The sequence below is a fragment of the Limulus polyphemus genome, unplaced genomic scaffold, assembly GCF_000517525.1.
Source record: "Limulus polyphemus unplaced genomic scaffold, Limulus_polyphemus-2.1.2 Scaffold3330, whole genome shotgun sequence".
NCBI classification, from domain to species: Eukaryota; Metazoa; Arthropoda; class Merostomata; order Xiphosura; family Limulidae; genus Limulus; species Limulus polyphemus.
This window is the reverse complement of record NW_013668940.1, coordinates 70,558-88,072: the sequence shown is the minus strand read 5'-3', so window position 1 is coordinate 88,072 and position 17,515 is coordinate 70,558. Positions and strand designations below refer to the sequence as shown.

The 17,515-nt window shown below is 32.1% G+C and overlaps 1 protein-coding gene across 4 annotated transcripts in view; it reads right to left on the bottom strand.

Moving 5' to 3' along the window:
* The window catches only part of LOC106469160 (atypical protein kinase C-like), a 78,233-nt gene that overhangs the window by 42,291 nt on the left and 18,427 nt on the right, over nt 1–17,515 (bottom strand). For 3 of the 4 annotated variants that reach the window (XM_013929625.2, XM_022397584.1, XM_022397585.1), the window contains exons 4-5: nt 3,958–4,047; nt 2,507–2,557 (exon numbers count right to left, since the gene is read on the bottom strand). In XM_013929625.2, coding sequence (XP_013785079.1) covers nt 2,507–2,557; nt 3,958–4,047 — 141 coding nt within the window. Of the gene's footprint in view, nt 1–2,506; nt 2,558–3,957; nt 4,048–5,197; nt 5,334–17,515 lie in introns of those variants that run through there. The other variant, XM_022397586.1, reaches the window with a different exon arrangement.

Below are 17,515 nucleotides of genomic sequence, written 5' to 3'. Positions count from 1 at the left end.
AATATATATATATATATATATATATATATATATACACACACACACACACACACACACACATGGTGGGCAGAGTGCAGACAGCCCATTGTCGAACTTCGCACTCAAAACAAATACTCTATATATGTGTATTTTTAATTTAACTGTAATAGGATGGTGAGCATCTGTAAACTACTATGGAAATTGGAACAAACCATCCCATATATAGTTTTTTTTTTATAAATACGTTTTTATTAACCAAATTCAAATTAAAACTAGTATAAATGCTGATTTTTAAAAGATCTGTGTTTAATAATGTGATTACAGTTTTGTGCTTCATTTTAAACGTTCCTAAGTTATGATAATAAAATAGACCGACTTTGCTGAAGTATTCCTTACTTGTGTTTAGTGGTGTTATTCTCATTTTACTAATCGTACACAATAAACTGACACCAAACTATTGCTTCGTTTTGTGGAAACTGTCATAAAACCTGCATCAGCATACATCACAGAAAGATTAGGATGTAGAGTCATCACTGGCCAATGTACCAGAAATATTCTATACTTTGTTATTTGCAATAAGTTTTGTAGTATGCGTGTTCGGTCCATCCACGGTGAAACTCTGCAACAACATATTATGCTCGACGAACTGGAATGGAATCGGATATAATTGATGAGGGCTTTCTATGTAGTGAACTCACATATTGATTGAGATACCGAAAGGTAACAGGAGAAGGAGACTCAAATGTCTATAAATCCATCCTAGAAAAATGCCCTTATGGAATAACAGTTGAAAAACTGGAATGTGCAAATGATGCTGTCAAATACTATACAAAATCATTATTTGACTTCACAAAGGAAACCACCAAAAACTCTCATTATCTTACAAAAAAAAAATAGAATCCCGAAAATGAAAAAAAAAAAAAAAAAAAAGTATTACAGCAACAATTATGTGGAATAAAAAAAATGTGGGTTTCAACAAAAGAACTGAAAGAACAAATACAGAAAGGCCCATTACACGTTCTTGGTGTCCAAAGGTGTAGTATAGCCAATGAACTAATTGAAAAAAACATGGTTGTAAAACTACCAAAGCCATTACTGGCAAATATAATGGATGATGTTAGCTATTTGGTAAGGAAAGCTGGCAGATTACTAACTGATGCAACTACAAATAGGGCAGAGACATACATGCATCCTGTTTGTAAATTTATTGGAGGGAAGGACTTCAACAGATTTCAACGTGGGTCATACAATCAACTTTGCCAATGCAGGCCTATCATGGAGGAGTTTCATGGCACTCATGTGCTTTGAAAAGATCAACTTCTAAAACCACTTCCATTTAATTCCTTAAAATATTTTAGTCAGTTTGATAACATGTGACCAGTCAAATTTATTGCCTAAAATGACAAAATGCTAGGAAATCTATCTAGTGCCATCTCTTGTCAGAAAACAGATGTACTGGTTTACACTTTAACATTCTTTTTCAATCATTATGTATTTAATGCCATCTTCTGGGAAAAGTGAAACATATTTTCCCATTATAACTTTTCAGATGGACAATGTTTAGTTTTAATTATTTTTATTTACTGACACATTTCAATTTGACTGTTTTCATGTCTAGTTATTGACAACCATTTAACTAATGCTTTAAATGTCAAAGTTTTTCATGTAAATTTTATTTTAGTTATTTTTACTGTATTCAGATATACAATTTTATTTTAATTCTGTAAAACATTACTTCAAACAGAAAAAGTTCTTCACTGTACAATAGTTTCCTTTTTTAAATCATTATATTAACAACATATCTATCCTGAAAGAAAATAAAATACCAACAGGTTTAACCATTTTTGAGGAAAATGTGAAACCAATTCTAAATTTTGACTTTAAAAAACAATTTTTTCATTGTATAATAGATTTCTAAGTAATGATACCTATTAAAACAATATAAACTTTGGTTACATAATTATCATGTTTCCTTGCAGAATAATAATCACATCGGTAGGTTATGCAAAACTAAAGTTCTGTGTTTTAACTATGGTAAGCCAGACCCTAACCTTAATACCACTTAACAAACAAACAATAAAGGTTCTTACAACTTTGTCACAAGCTTAATTTAACAAACTTTTAATATACTTAAACAAACAATAAAGGTTATTACAACTTTATCACAAGCTTGATTTAACAAACTTTTAATATACTTAACAAACAAACAATAAAGGTTCTTACAACTTTGTCACAAGCTTAATTTAAAACACTTTTAATTACTGACATTAAATACAAAAGCTTTCAAGTATTTATCATATAGACATGCTATAGCTTAAAACAAGTAGACGAGTACACACAAGAGAATGGAACTGATCTCTATACAAGAGAATGTTACAAAGATCTTTATTTGTATTGAAAATTGCCCATGATCAGTAGGCTATGCAACAGCTTTAAGAGAAATGGAATGCAGTATCTTTATATGTAAATATGATACTGAATACATAGAAATTTGATATATAAACAAAAGAAAAATGCAGTTACTCACTATCTTCTCCAGGGCATGGCATGCCCGGCAGAGGTGGTTCATTGGGAAAAACTAAAACAAAGGAAAATATTTTGTTCACAAAAGTACAGTAATAGCCTCCATATTACTTAAAAAAGCTTCTAATTTATACTATTAGAACTTCAAAAACATACTTTTTTTAGTTAAAATCTTCTCAATATAAAAGCGGAAAATACTCGTATGGTTCAGTATTTTCAAACAATCAATATATAAATTGTTATAAGGTAAAACTTTTAAAAATTAAGAAATATGCAACTTCAAGTTTGTCCAAATCATTACGTGTTATGCAGTTTTTACAATTTTGGATTCCTCTAAATGTTGCTTAAATGTTTATCACACAAAAATTGAATTGTTTGAAAATTATTATACACATGCTTATTCGTCTGCTTCGACTTGTGACTTTTTCAGTCTAACTTCTGATAGAAATGTGCCCACCTCCCCTCAAGTTCTCAATGGTGAAATGTTTGGCCAAAATTAGGATTTCCCTGTGTTTGCATTTTATTTATCATGTGTTAAACATCAGTTTGCTCTACATTCTCTAAAACAAGTGTAAAAAAATATTCAATTTTTAATTGTTCATTAAAGACTTAATCATTTCATGTTTTTAAGGCACAAGTCATATAAAATACTTTTTTAAAATTAATTAACATGAGATAAAATTACTTTTGTTGCCCATTTTTTCATTAGCTGATGGAAAAATAATACAAAGCATCATTGTTTCAGTATAAAGCTCAATTTACATTTACTGACAAACGATAACAGAAAATTATTCGTTTCATTTAATGAAATTCAGACATAATAAACATAAAAAAAAAGAGGATATACAGGAGTATGGAATTTGGTTTCTGGGCAATACTGGCAAGATATTTGCATTCACAAATATCACATCAAACCAGTGATTAATCAGTGATGCAAACAAACAGGAAACAGCTGATAAAGTTGCAACTGAATGGTTTATAACAACTTTTGCATGTCTATTAGTGTTTGTACTACAAGTAATACTTTTAATATTATAATTTTACCAATGTAATAGTTTACAGTTAACATAGGAAACTTACATTCTGTAAGATTTATAATTAAAAACACCTAACTTATTTTCTGACATTGCATATTATATGTAAAAACTCAAGACAAATAAGGAATCAGTTGTGCATTGTAATATCCAATACTGAACTACTGTAAAAAGGCCTTAAGTCTCTTTTTCTCCAACACATCAATTGCACAAATATATGCCTTAAGTCACTTTTCTCTTACACATATATTGCACAAATATAAGCCTTAATGAAAGTTATCCCTAAATTTGTGAAAAGGTTTTGAAAGTCACTTTTTTCTCTTATAAATAAATTGCACAAATGTATGCCTTAATGAAAGTTAACCCTAAATTCAATCTTTTTCCTTGAAAAAAAAGCATGTTTATTACATCATATACTCACCATGAATTGTGATTTCAGAATCTTTGTTTAATTCATACAGTCGTATAGCTTCTTCCAACTCGGCTTGTGATGAAATGGTACAAGGATCACCTGGTATGCAAGAAAATAAAGTGAATAAACTTGCTTATAAAGGAACATTTTTTTGAAAAACTTGTATTATTTGAAAAGATTCGCATCAGCGTTCACAAAAAGATGGGTGTGGCCAGCTACGAAATAGTTGTGTTTAGGGGTTATCTTCAAGAAAAAAAAATGATTTGTTTGCTAAAACTCATCATACAATAGAATATTATGTTACTTTGATTTAAATAACATTAAAAAGTTATTTTCATAAGAATACTAATATTTTTGTTCTATTTATCAATTATCTCTTATGCCAACCTATGTTATGCAATATATACGCAACTACTTCCAGGGCTCTTTCCCCTTTTCAAAGACTTTTAATTCCAGCACTTGAATTATTAGTAACTTCCATCTCCACAGTAGAAATCTTAAGCCTATTCTTCAAAGTAATTTATAGACTGAGTGAAATGAAATAATACTGACATTTAATGTTTTTGACTTGTATACATGCCATGAGAAACCCTACATAACAATCTTTCCGTAATATATTTCTTGCAGACCTACAATACATGCACATATTTAGGTAAACTAGCACTCCATTCTGAAGAAATGGGAAATTAACTACAATCACATTCTTTCTAATTTACAATATTCACATATTACAAGTTTATTTCAAATTATTATATGATCTATTGTGATTTAAAAATATTTTCATTTTTCAGACATCATAGTGGTGTGTGAATGGATTAACATCTAAAAAAATAATTAGCCAAATTGGTTATAATTTTTTGAGCATCTTAGCTAAATCTATCTTGCAAAGTATCATTAGGTTTGTTTAGGTAATTTTCTGACACTGAAATATCTTATAAAATAACTATGTATGCTCACTGCTTTGAATGTTTTTATATTAAAGAAATGAAAAAATGAGCCCCTATTTACAATTTATATCTTGTCACTACTGGGACATCGTAATATTAGTCAAATCTAGATAACATGCCATCAAATAAAAAGTCTATTATTGCAAACCTTGGCATGATCATTTGGTAACTAGTTAAGATATAACCTGTCCTTTATCTTAATACTCTATTTTGTAAAAGGCCCAACAGATCACTATTTTTAACATTAACCTTTTTTTTGTATAACATAAACTAACAAACTACACACACAATTGAAACCATACCTTTAATGCCAAAACAGGCAAGATACCAAGTCATTTGAAATGAAAACATGTTCGTTACAGAAAAATTACTTAGCTTTTCTTTCACCAACTATGTTCTGTAGTAACTGTTCTAATTAAACAAGCATTTGTTCTTAGCTTATAACTTCAAGTTAAATTCCAGCATTACTTTTTATTGGATTTTTTTTTAAATATAAACTTTCAGTTCAAAGAGCAAAACAATCTTGTCTAATTTAATTATTATATCAGGCTTCAAGTCCAAATCTCACAAGTCACAATCAGAATCAATGCACGGGTGAAACGTACAGCACATATACACGCACACAAAACATACGTAGTTACTAACTTTGCAGCTATCACTAATGTGTGTCAAGAGATAGCACACCTATATGAGTGTAACAGTCCCATTAAACTCTAACTTTATAGGCTATCATGTCATAAAAATATCTGAAAGTGATAAGAGTTAGCTTTTGTGTTAAATTAACTGATTATAGCTAAATGCCACAACTAATGTAATTTTGGTTATAGATCAATGAGACAAACAATTTTCAGGATTTTCCAGACCCATTGAACTTTTTTCCAGGACCCTTTTTGGGGGAGTATAACAGTCACAGATTTGTTAAGCAGACACAGTGTTTTAAAAGTATAATTAGTCTAAATAAAGTTTATCAAAGCATTCAAGGGCATTAAATCAAGAAGGAGTACTTCCAAAGAGCCAGTTAATTTTTTTTATAATGAAAGTGATTTGTAGCTGCAACAGTTTATGCATGACTAATGATCTTAATGGATTATGAATCAATGATTTAAATATTTTGTCAATAACGTTAACCTTCATTGAAAAATTTCACTAAAAGTTACAGAAATTCATTGCAATTTACAATAACTGTCTGTATTATGATGGCTTAAATAATTTTTTATTTTTTTCATCTATTTCCTCCACAGATAGTTTCAACCATCTTATCTTTCGATGTTTGTTTGAAATTATTATTCTATTAGGCTACATCATCCAAAACATCAACATCTTTTTAAAACTTCTTCTTTGACTTTTTTATTATTATTATTATTATCAGTTACAACCTTTCTCTTTTCACCATTTTGCTCTTTCTGATAATCAAAGAATGCATGGTGTTTCTGTCAAGCCTTCACCACTGACATTTTGAGCTCTAGAATAATACTCGCATTCTTCCAACAGAATTGATGTTATCATCCAGGACCAGGTGTGATGTAGGATTTTTCTGAAATATTCCCAACTTTAATCTTCCTGATAATACTGATCATGACTGTATAGTAAAAGTACTTGCACAGTTTCTCATAGCAGGAAGTCATCTAATTCATTATTTGATTTCCAAACTCATAAAGCTTTGTCTAAAACATCTACTAACTGATTTATAATTTTGTTATTTATTTATTTCAACCTGACAGGAATTTAGGTCAAAGGAAGAGAGCACAATAAGACGAATTGAGGGCTCTACCCAACGGGGTGTTCAGGAACAGTTGTTCCTTTTTGTCACACACGTGTTTCATTTTGGACTAAACCGAAATTTTGTTTTGAATTCAGTGGGAGTGTAAGAAGAGAGTGTAATAAGGAGAATTGCAGACTCTTCACTTTGAATTTTGTCACACTTTTCTACCTTTTAAGCATTTTGCAGACACGAAGCTACTGAACACATGCCATCTCCATTTACAGCCACACACCTTGAATCAAAACACAAAATATCTGTAAAAAGTGAATGGTCCACAGAGGTTTGCTCAGTTAGCTTCTCAACAAAAAGCACAAAGACGTATTTACAATTCAGGCTGAAATCATAGGCTTGTTTGTTAATAATTACTTTTTCTGATAGTCATTTCTTAGCTTGTTTATTCTAAGTTCAGTGTTTATTTTTCTTATTTTACAGTGATTCTGACTTTTACATCTACTTTCAGTAATTTTGCCCATGTGTTCCGTACGAGCACAATGTACTTTTCATACTTAGCATGTAATTTCTTGAAGTCATCAGCCAAAATTAGCATAACAAGCTTGTCACCTTATTTCACTTAAATACCTTCGCCACTGAAAGAAAAAAATCATAACATTGCTTGGAAAACACCATTCTTCTACCAATGTCCTAATGTTGGAATATGATGCATTTTGGCTACCAGAAACTTTTGCTTTATGTTTCATGGCCTAAGTTTTAAGAAAACTGTTTATTGTAAAAGTTAGGATTCTACAAGTTTTATGAGCTCTTTGTATTTATGGTCTAGTGTTTTAGTTGAAAAACCATCATGTTATGAACACAGTAACTACTTGTACTTGTGTTCAAAAGTTCTGCACCAAAACATACCAACAGCTTTGTTCCTACTAATCAGATGGGCATACAAAGTTTAAATGTGCGACATGTAGGTAAAAATACCAAAAATATGTGAAAATATGTATAGTTGCTCAATGGGTGCTATGGAAGGTGCAAAAAATGTTAATTACAAAAAATGACTTATACTGAGGCTCATTCCCCTCTTGCCCACACTATCCACATATTTAATGAGGTTAAACAATATTTGTAAAATATGCACTATTTCAAAAACATGTTTTAACAACCTTTTATAAAAAACTGTATAGTTATGAAATATAATACAGACTTTAACAACCTTTTATAAAAAAACTGTATAGTTGTGAAACATAATACAGACTTTAACCACCTTTTATAAAAGACTGTATAGTTATGAAACATAATACAGACTTTAACCACCTTTTATAAAAACTGTATAGTTATGAAACATAATACAAACTTTAACAACCTTTTATAAAAACTGCATAGTCATAAAATAGACAATACAGATAAAATAACACTTTAGATCCATAAAAACCATGAAGCTCATAGACATAAAAACAACTGTACAAGATGAAATCATACAAAATTCAAACCATAAGAAACCTCTAGTACAGAATAATGTATTTACAGCATATTAAACATATAAATAATCCACAAATATAACTCTTGCTATTCATCACAATGATATCTAAATATGTTTTATGACCAATAAGGATTTCAACAACTATCATAACACCTGGATCCTCCAATCATATGTGAATACCCTTCTGTTAAGATTGAGCCACTGTATTCTTAGTTTTGTAGAGGATTGGAATGAAAAAGGGTAAGGTACAAGTGTAAAACAACATTATGTACACACAGTTAATTTTGTCAAGAAACACATAGGAAAGACATTTACAAGAGTTGCGACTGTTGACAGTTTTCAGGTTCTGAATATTTTTTGCATAAAGCAAATCAATAGTTGACATACCTGACATAAGTTGTATAGTTGACCTAGAAGGTTAATATTGAAATAGCAGATGTAATGTGACTTACATATTATAACGTAATTCTTCTTTGCTTTCACACAAGGGTTCTTAGAATTACTTCTAAATGGTTTGCTTCTTTTTGATGGTTTTATAAGATTTCTCAGCAATGTGGCTAGTAACTGCTACCTCTCCCCTTGTTTACAGTATCACCATCTTGCTGGTAAGTGCCATCTCTTCCCCCTGTTTACAGCATTACCACGAGGCTACTAAATACTAGCTCTACGCCTTGTTCACAGAATCCCCATAGTGAGTGCCACCCTCCCCTTGTTTACAGTGTCATCTTGTGACTAGTGAGTGCTATCCCTCCCCTTGTTTCCAGTATAATCATGTTTCTAGTGAGTGCCACCCCTCCCCTTGTTTGCAGTGTCATCATATGGCTAGTGAGTGCCACCCTTCCCCTCGTTTACAGTATCACCATGTGGCTAATGAGTGCCACCCCTCCCCTTGTTTGCAGTGTCATCATGCAGCTAGTTAAGTGTCACCCCTCCCTTTGTTTGCAGTGTCATCACATGGCTAGTGAGTGCCACCCCTCCCCTCATTTGCAGTGTCATCATGTGACTATTAAGTACTAATTCTCCCCCACTTTCCCATTTGCAGTATCACTAAGTTGTTAATAAATGTTAACTCTTCCCCTATTTGCAGTATTACCATGTGGCTAGCAAATGTAAACTAAACACTCCCCTTGATTAATCTCATACATATTTTACAACGTGTAAAGTTTTTACTGGAGATATCACCCTAAATCTACCACTAACAGTCAGAAACAAAACTGTTTGGCATATTAAGCATGTCTCATTTATGCATGTGTTTGATTCTACACCCTTGCTTTACTAAAGGATGAAGTACAAGAAGTACAGTGATCCAGTTTGATGCAAGTATAACTTATTTCAAATATTAGTGTAGACATCAAACTAGGTTATTAACATTATAGGCTCTTAAGCTTACAGTGATCCATTTAGAGCCTAGTAATGGTAATGTTCTAACTGTAAGCTAATCTTAATTTATTTAAAAGTAACAGCCAAATAGATAGCAAACAGTGGCTGTTAGGTGTTAAGGCAATGTGTTTTCTGCTGTGCTCTGAATGTCAAGGTGAAGAAATTGAACCAAGCACGGGTAAACAGTGGGAGTAACTATGACAGACTTTCTTAATGGGATAATTGATACACAGGAAGGAGACCCAAACTATACTCTTTAGAATGGGGTGGAACTGTCCTGGTCATGATTCTAAGTCCCACCTGTACCTTCTTGTCGTGAGTACCTGAACTGCCCTAGGTAAGAAAGCGAAACCAACACAGGCGGACAACCAATTACAGGGCTGATGTTCCCAGCTAGGCTCAATCATCGCAAGATGGTAATTGATCAGTGATGGAGCCGAAGACTTATAAGGTTTAGCACCCCTTATAAGCTATTTTGAAGCTCAGAGTTGTTTAAATAAGCCTCGATATGATAGACTACCTGTCCAACAACTCAGCACAGACAAAGGACTTGAAATTGCCAATACTGTTCAATAACTTTACAAAACTAACTGTAATGTATGCATTTGTCAGAAGACTTGTGGAGCACAGCAAGTTCTTGAGACATGCAAGATTAACACATGGAGCAGTATCTTTAGTGTTTCTGTTTATTATCAGAGATGTCCTGGGTCTTCTATGATGGGAATGGAGTATTCCACTGACAATGTACATATGAACAACTTAGGTTCTACTAGTTCAGTTGAACCAGAAGATCTTTTTATGCCAGATACAAGTTATGAGAGTAAGATACCATTGCAAATGATTAAAGGCCAAATTGTTCTACCATCATTGGATTTACTTACTAGTTGGAGTAGAGTTACTGAGATTATTAAAGATGGAAATTATAATCATTTGGATGTTTCTAACATTAAGCTTGATACAAAATCTTTGATGGTAAGAGGACTTCCACCATATTGAAGAAAAGTCATGGAAGATTCAATAGAAAAAGACATTGAAATAACGGAAACCTTGGAGCAAAGAATTTTTTTAAGCACATGCAAAGTCTGTATAGTTACGACAAGAAGAGAGTCTTGGCCGAGACTTGAGTTCCTACTGGTCATGAAAGTGTTCCTACTGAAAATGGTATCTCAAACACTTATGTGAATCTCTTTTCTTCACCTTCTTTCACAGATGATTATCCAATATTGGATTATAAAGGCTACCAAATAGACAATTCTTATGAGGTCATTACGATGATGAAATTTGTAAAATGATTAAAACTATCAAGAACAAGTCTTCAGGGCCAGATGGCCTTACTCCTAAAGATTTTAAAAGTATTTTTTTAAATTTGATATGCATTTCATTTCATTTTTCTTTTTTTATGGAGTATAGATCTCTCTGGATGTTTGAAGAAATGTAGGACACTATTAATTCTGGAAAAGGGAGGTCCGAGTCGAGCATCAAACTGGAGACCAATTACCATTACATCTATTATAGAACTTGCCTTCCATCATTTGCTCTCAAATTGGACTTTAAAGAATACTCACTTTAATATAGCTTTCATTCTTTGTGATGGGACTTCATTTAATAATTTGTTACTGTATTATGTTATAAGAACTGCTCGTAAAGAAGCCAGAGAAATTCATGTCATGTCACACTCTATCCAGAGAGCACTTAGGAGATCAACATCAATGACAACACAAGTGAATATATTATGAATTTCTATGCAGGTTGCACTACAGATATCTTAAAAAATATTAAATTGTTTAATGTTCCTATTAAACAAGGGGTTAGGCAGGGAGACCTACTATTTCAGGTCATATTAAACATGATTATTGATGAATTATTCTATAAACTTAATCCTGGGATTGGTGTAGAAATCAAACAGCAGATACTCCCTGTCCTAGGTTTTGCTGATATTATATTACTATCAAGGAGCAAGGCTGGAATGAATCATCATCTGAATTTTTCATTAACCTTTTCTTCATCTCAATCTTAACAAGTGTGTTGCCTTATCTTTATATCCACAGATTTCTACCACCTGGGTTAAGACATTAACAGAGTTAGTTTATGATTGATAACCACCAAGTTTGTCAAATTCAACCATGGGAATTTATTTCATATATGGGTATTAAATTAGCCCCCAATGATAAAGATGACTTCAGGATGTACATAATTGGGACTGAAGATGATAAAGAAGATTTGCCATTCCTGAATTAAGCCGCAACAGGAGTTACTATTAATAAGTAAATTTTATCTTCCTCGTTTCTTTACACGTTATCGAAATCTCCATTATGCATCAAGAATCTCAAGTTACTTAATAGGGTTGTAAGGAATGGTATTAAAAACATCTGCAAGTTACCTCACTATACCTCCAATGGAATATTTTATTCTAAGTCACTGGAAGAAGGTTTAGGTATTTTGAATGTGAGAGACTTAATCTCAACTACCATTATCTAAAGATTAAGGAACCTAGAGAAGAATATCCATATCATTAATGCCCTTTTTGCCACAGAATTCTTTCAAAAGCAATGGAAAATGGCACACAAGTTTGGTACTAGGAGGAGCTGGAAGAAGAAATTACAACTAGATGCTAATCACTAGGGGCTTGAAGAAATTTAACATTCACCACTTAATGGTATATTAACTTCAGGAATAAGGATAGTCTCTGGTTCTTCCTTCATATCTGTCTTCATAAGCTTAGGTATGTATTACTCCCCACTCGATACAACATCTATCAATGAAGAACAACATTTATTAAAAACTGTAGAGCTGGATGTATTGGTAGAGTGGAATTATTAGCACACATTTGAAGTCACTGTAGCTCCACTCACCATAATTCTGTGTGCAAGAAAGTATGCAACGCCTTGATGAAAACTAAAAGATACAGGAGTTTGATTCAAGAGCCACGGATCTACGACTCAACATTAGGTGAACTACATAAACCTGCTATCATTACTGTTGATGATGACAGTTCACATTAGAGATGTGGCTATTTCATGGGAAACTAGCAATGACTATCTAAATACCAGACATGACAGTTAAGTTAATTATTATAAGAATAAGGAAAGTATCATTTAATTGAGTCATCAACAATGGCCTAACAGGAGAATTTATTTTATGACATTATCAATTGGGTGTAGAGGAGGTACATCCTCTGGCAGTATCAACTAAGTCCTACCAACAAAAAGATCCAGCTTTTCATTCTTCACTCTATGGAAAAGACTTTATGGATATACAAGTCATTCTTGATTAATTACGAAGAACTCCCAAGAAGAACTGTCAACGAATCACGCTGGACCTTTGGCCAGAACTACAACATACAAACCACCCGCTCCTTCTTCTGACATCTTCTTCCAAAGACATACCCAACCACACCTCAGACCAAGAGCTGCCTTTCAGTAAATCTTACCAGTTCCACCATACCCCATTCCAGTTGACCATCCCATAGCAATCCTAAATCTTGTTAAGATCACTCCACGACTCTCCTTCCTTCTCACATTACTAAGTTTCTAAAAATCTCTTATGCCACTAATTCTTTCAAGACTCGGGCACTGGTTCGGTATATTTATCAGTGCCTGATCAGTGAAAGTGGGTTTTCTCAGGGCACTCCCATTTCCCCCCCCCCCCCACATCTAATTCCAGGCATTGGATTTATAGATCTCCCGCTGCCCTGAAGGACCACAAGTCCAACATAGGCTGTTTGTTTTGACTAGAACTTCAGGACTCAAACATCAAGTTCAGCCCTTCACTTATATCAAGAGCAGGTCGAAGAGAAGCTAAAGCCTCAAAAGATTTCATACCTAAAGAACTGCCATGATGATGATGAATAGCAAACAACGGCTGTTCAGATTGAGTGAAAATGTTTCCTTTCAGGCACATGGAACATGGAAGATACATGTTGGACAGTTATAGTGAGTGAATAAACATGCAATAAATGCAAATTTTAGCATGCATATTTTATGACAAATTACATCTACGAAAGCATATCACAAAGAGAAAAATCCATATTTCCTAAGCTTTTGATGGACAATAATTTGCCAAGTAAACTTCTTGTTTCTGGGGTCAAAAAGCTTTTTCAATGGTGGTTAACTTCCATTTTCAACACTGCACATGTGCATTAGCTTTCTTGTAAACTATTGCTGCATAGACAGTATATGGTATGTTACATGGACAATCACACTTTGATAACAAGGAAAAAGATGTCACACGCACCTAAAGTTGTAGTTGAGCATAATGTATTTACTTGTTTCATCTTGGAAAAGTTCATCTTACTATCATTTTGATTTTATCTTACAATTTGAATAATGTAAATCTACTATAAATTATTAAAGAAAAATGATTGTTTATCACTTAGATAAAAAAAAAAGGCTGAGCACATGCAAAAATGTCCAGCCTTATAGAAAAAAGTATGTATAGTTCTGGACTAATGCCAGCAGTTATTTTGTGCTGTTAACATGCTACCAAAAGTATTCATCTTACTATCATTTTGATTTTATCTTACTATTTGAATAATGTAAATTACTATAAATTATTAAAGAAAAATTATTGTTTATCACTTAGATAAAAAAAAAGGCTGAGCACATGCAAAAATGTCCAGCCTTATAGAAAAAAGTATGTATAGTTTTGCTAGCAGTTATTTTGTGCTGTTAACATGCTACCAAAAGTATTTTTATCAACTTATAACGATTTTAATGTTCAAATATTTAGGATGTAAGTAGCTTGAAATGTATAATTTAAACAAAAATGTTAAAGAATTATACTGCCAAAAATAATATAGAAGTAGCCATAGGTCACTTTAAAGTGTATAACAGAAAATCAAAACTCAAGTAACATGTTGCAAAATTATTATAACAATTAAATCTGTCACCTACTCAAGTCAACGGCTGTATGTGAATGAAACGTAATAATGATGGGGGTTCGTGTGAATTATCCAGTTTGATTTCACATCTACTTAAATGACAAAAATGCTGTGACACGTTTGTTAGCCTTGTGTGTAATATAGGATGTAGTATAGATATTACAATGGTCACGTTAATTCCAGTTTAGCTAAAATTTTGTATTATAATAACTTGAAAAGTACCATAGAACTGGTAGCTTATCATTATTAAATGCAGAATCATATGAGTGGTTCAAATTGCTAGGGTAATCTTATAATGGTTTGACGAAGTTCATGTAAAATATGTGAAATCCAAGAAGTTTGATCTGGTTTCTTTTTTATGAAAAGTTACAAATTAAATCTTGTTCGGTTTACTGCAAAAATTATGAAGTGTAACATTTTCCTTTGAGATGTAAAAAATAAATGAATGTTTATAAACACACAACAGAACTTGTTTCTCAAGAAATGTTTAAGTAATTCATCGAACTTCTATCAACTGTCATGTGTATAGAGAGTTTGATTTGACTATTAACCCATAACATTTAATGGGGGAGGGCACAAAGTCGTCCTTATCATTGAAATATTTATTAAGCCTTCTCTTAAACTCCCTTAAATTAACTGCTTCCACTACATCTGAAGGTAGCCAACTAAACTGTTAGAAAAATAAAACTATTAGCTGAAGGTCACTCTAAACCTGCCAAACTTTATATTTGCCTGTCATTCTCACCATTAAATACAGAAATATAACACATTAATACTATTAATTTCCTTAACAATCTTATACATTTCACTCAGATTTCTTCCTCTAGCTTTTCTTTTTTCAAAAGAAAACAATTTCAGATATTTTAACCTGATATCATGTAACAACTTTTCCATCCTGGGTATGTTATTCTAGTAGCCCTCCTCTGAACCTTTCCAACAATTCAATGTCCTTCCTAAGGTAAGGAGCACAAGACTAAACACAATACTCCAAATGTAGCCTAACAGTGACTTATATAATGAAATTATAACTTTTTTAGACTTGTTTTCAATATTTCTATAAAGAAAACCTAAAATCCTTACCACTAGTAAAAGCACAATCTGGATGGCTTAAGTGACTGATCAACCAAAACACAAAAATACTTTTCTTCTATAACACTGTTAAGGTTATTTCCATCAACATTAGAATTCAAATTACGATAATCCAAATACATTACCTTACATTTATTAAAATTAAAAGCAATCTTCCATTTATTAACCGACACCTACAATTTCACTTCTTATTTATTGAACACAACGTTTCAAAAATAAACCGCTTCTCACACATATATATTTTACTTAAACCTCTTGTTTTAGACATAAGTATTTAAACACCAATATAACACTTCATTTATTAAGAGAGAACTGTACTCTCTGCTCGTAAAATAATTTCAGTGGTCTTCTGAAGTCATCATTAGTTCATGGCCCTAGAAAAGTGAACAACTTTTCTATCTAGAAAACCTTAGATTGAATTTTCGTTACCAAGGACACAGTCTTTCACTTACAACAAGCAATTTAGCAGCTAATATGTAGGAAAAATAAAGTAACTAATTGAGAATTAGAGTTAGATGACTGTTTAAGCTACTAACTATGACAACAAATGAAAGCCAGGGCTTTTAATATTGCAAGATGGTCTAAAGTGGATTGCAAAAAATTCTCAATGTATTAGAACTTAATGTTGTGCTGAAAATACTAATTTAAATTTGTCAACACAATGTTTTCTAATCAAGTATTACATTTTTAATTTTTTTCAATTTTGGCAATAACATTATGAAATCTCATGCTCTCACAAACTATTCTTAGCAAAGACTTGAATAAGATTGAATATATTAGACACACACACACACACAAAAAAAGAAATATTCTAAAATTGACTAAAGATTGAAATGTTTGAATTATTCTAATAAGACTGAGTAGCTAAACTCAATCTACAATATTTTTTTTCTTGAAACTTCTTTCGATTACAAGAAATTGTGACAACTAAGAAACTATTTTAACAATTACATTTTTCTATTTCTAAAAGATTCAAAGTTTTAAATTAACATGTAGCAAACTGAAGCTGAAAATAATAATTTAATTTTTGAAACAGTTACTCATCATATCGTAGTGTTTCATTATTTCAGTACATGTGTAACGACAATAGTTATGAAAAGTGTTTTATGAAGAAGGATTCAATACATAAATTGTTAGTTTTAAAAACTTTATAATATTAGAAAGAAATTGTCAGCTTGACCTTTTGCATTTAAGAAATCATTACCATGAAGTAATATTTGAAAACCACATTGGCCGGATGATGGTGAACAACATTCAAATTAAACATCCACAATAAAATAACTGGAATGTTGTTAGTAATAAAAACTGTTTGTACATAACAATATGACGATCAATTCAAATTCCTTTTGGGAATAAGTTTATTCCAGAATATTAAAATTCTCAGATTTAAATAAATAAGAAAAATGTGTTTTTTATAGATTTATTCTCAGCACCACTGTTTCATGACAAGAGCAAGGTGTTTTTGAAATAAGTAGGGGAGACCGGGGCTAGTTGTTACAGAGGCAAGTTGATACAGTGCCTCGAGCTCTTCTTGAGATTAATAGACGACGATAATTCATGGACCATCAAACACGCGTTGCGCAAGCTTTGTTTTAATGGCAACATGAATAAGATCAGTCAAGAAATAAAAAAGTTATGTACATTTTCTGTTTTTGCATACCTAAACTAAAAAAAAGTGTCTAGGAAATATCTATTTACTCTTTATATACTGTGTTTTAATACTTTTCTTATTAGTTGTAGACTTCGATAGCTAATACCCCTTATTATACGATAACATTGAGTTATGTTGTTTGATGATGAATTAGTATGGAGACATTGTTATACCCCATGTCGATATGGGGCATGTTGTTACAAATTGTAACATGTCCCAAAGTTCATCAAAAAGGTGTAAAGCAAGTGGGAGTGATAACCTCAGGTGAAAGAGGTACACTTGTGACAATGCTTACTGCAGTCAATGCATTAGGAAACAGTGTTTCTTGTATGTTTATTTTCCCACGCGTCCATTTCAAAGATCACTTCCTAAACGGGGGACCAGCTGGATGTATCGGTGCAGCATATCCTTCAGGTTGGATGACCGAACATAA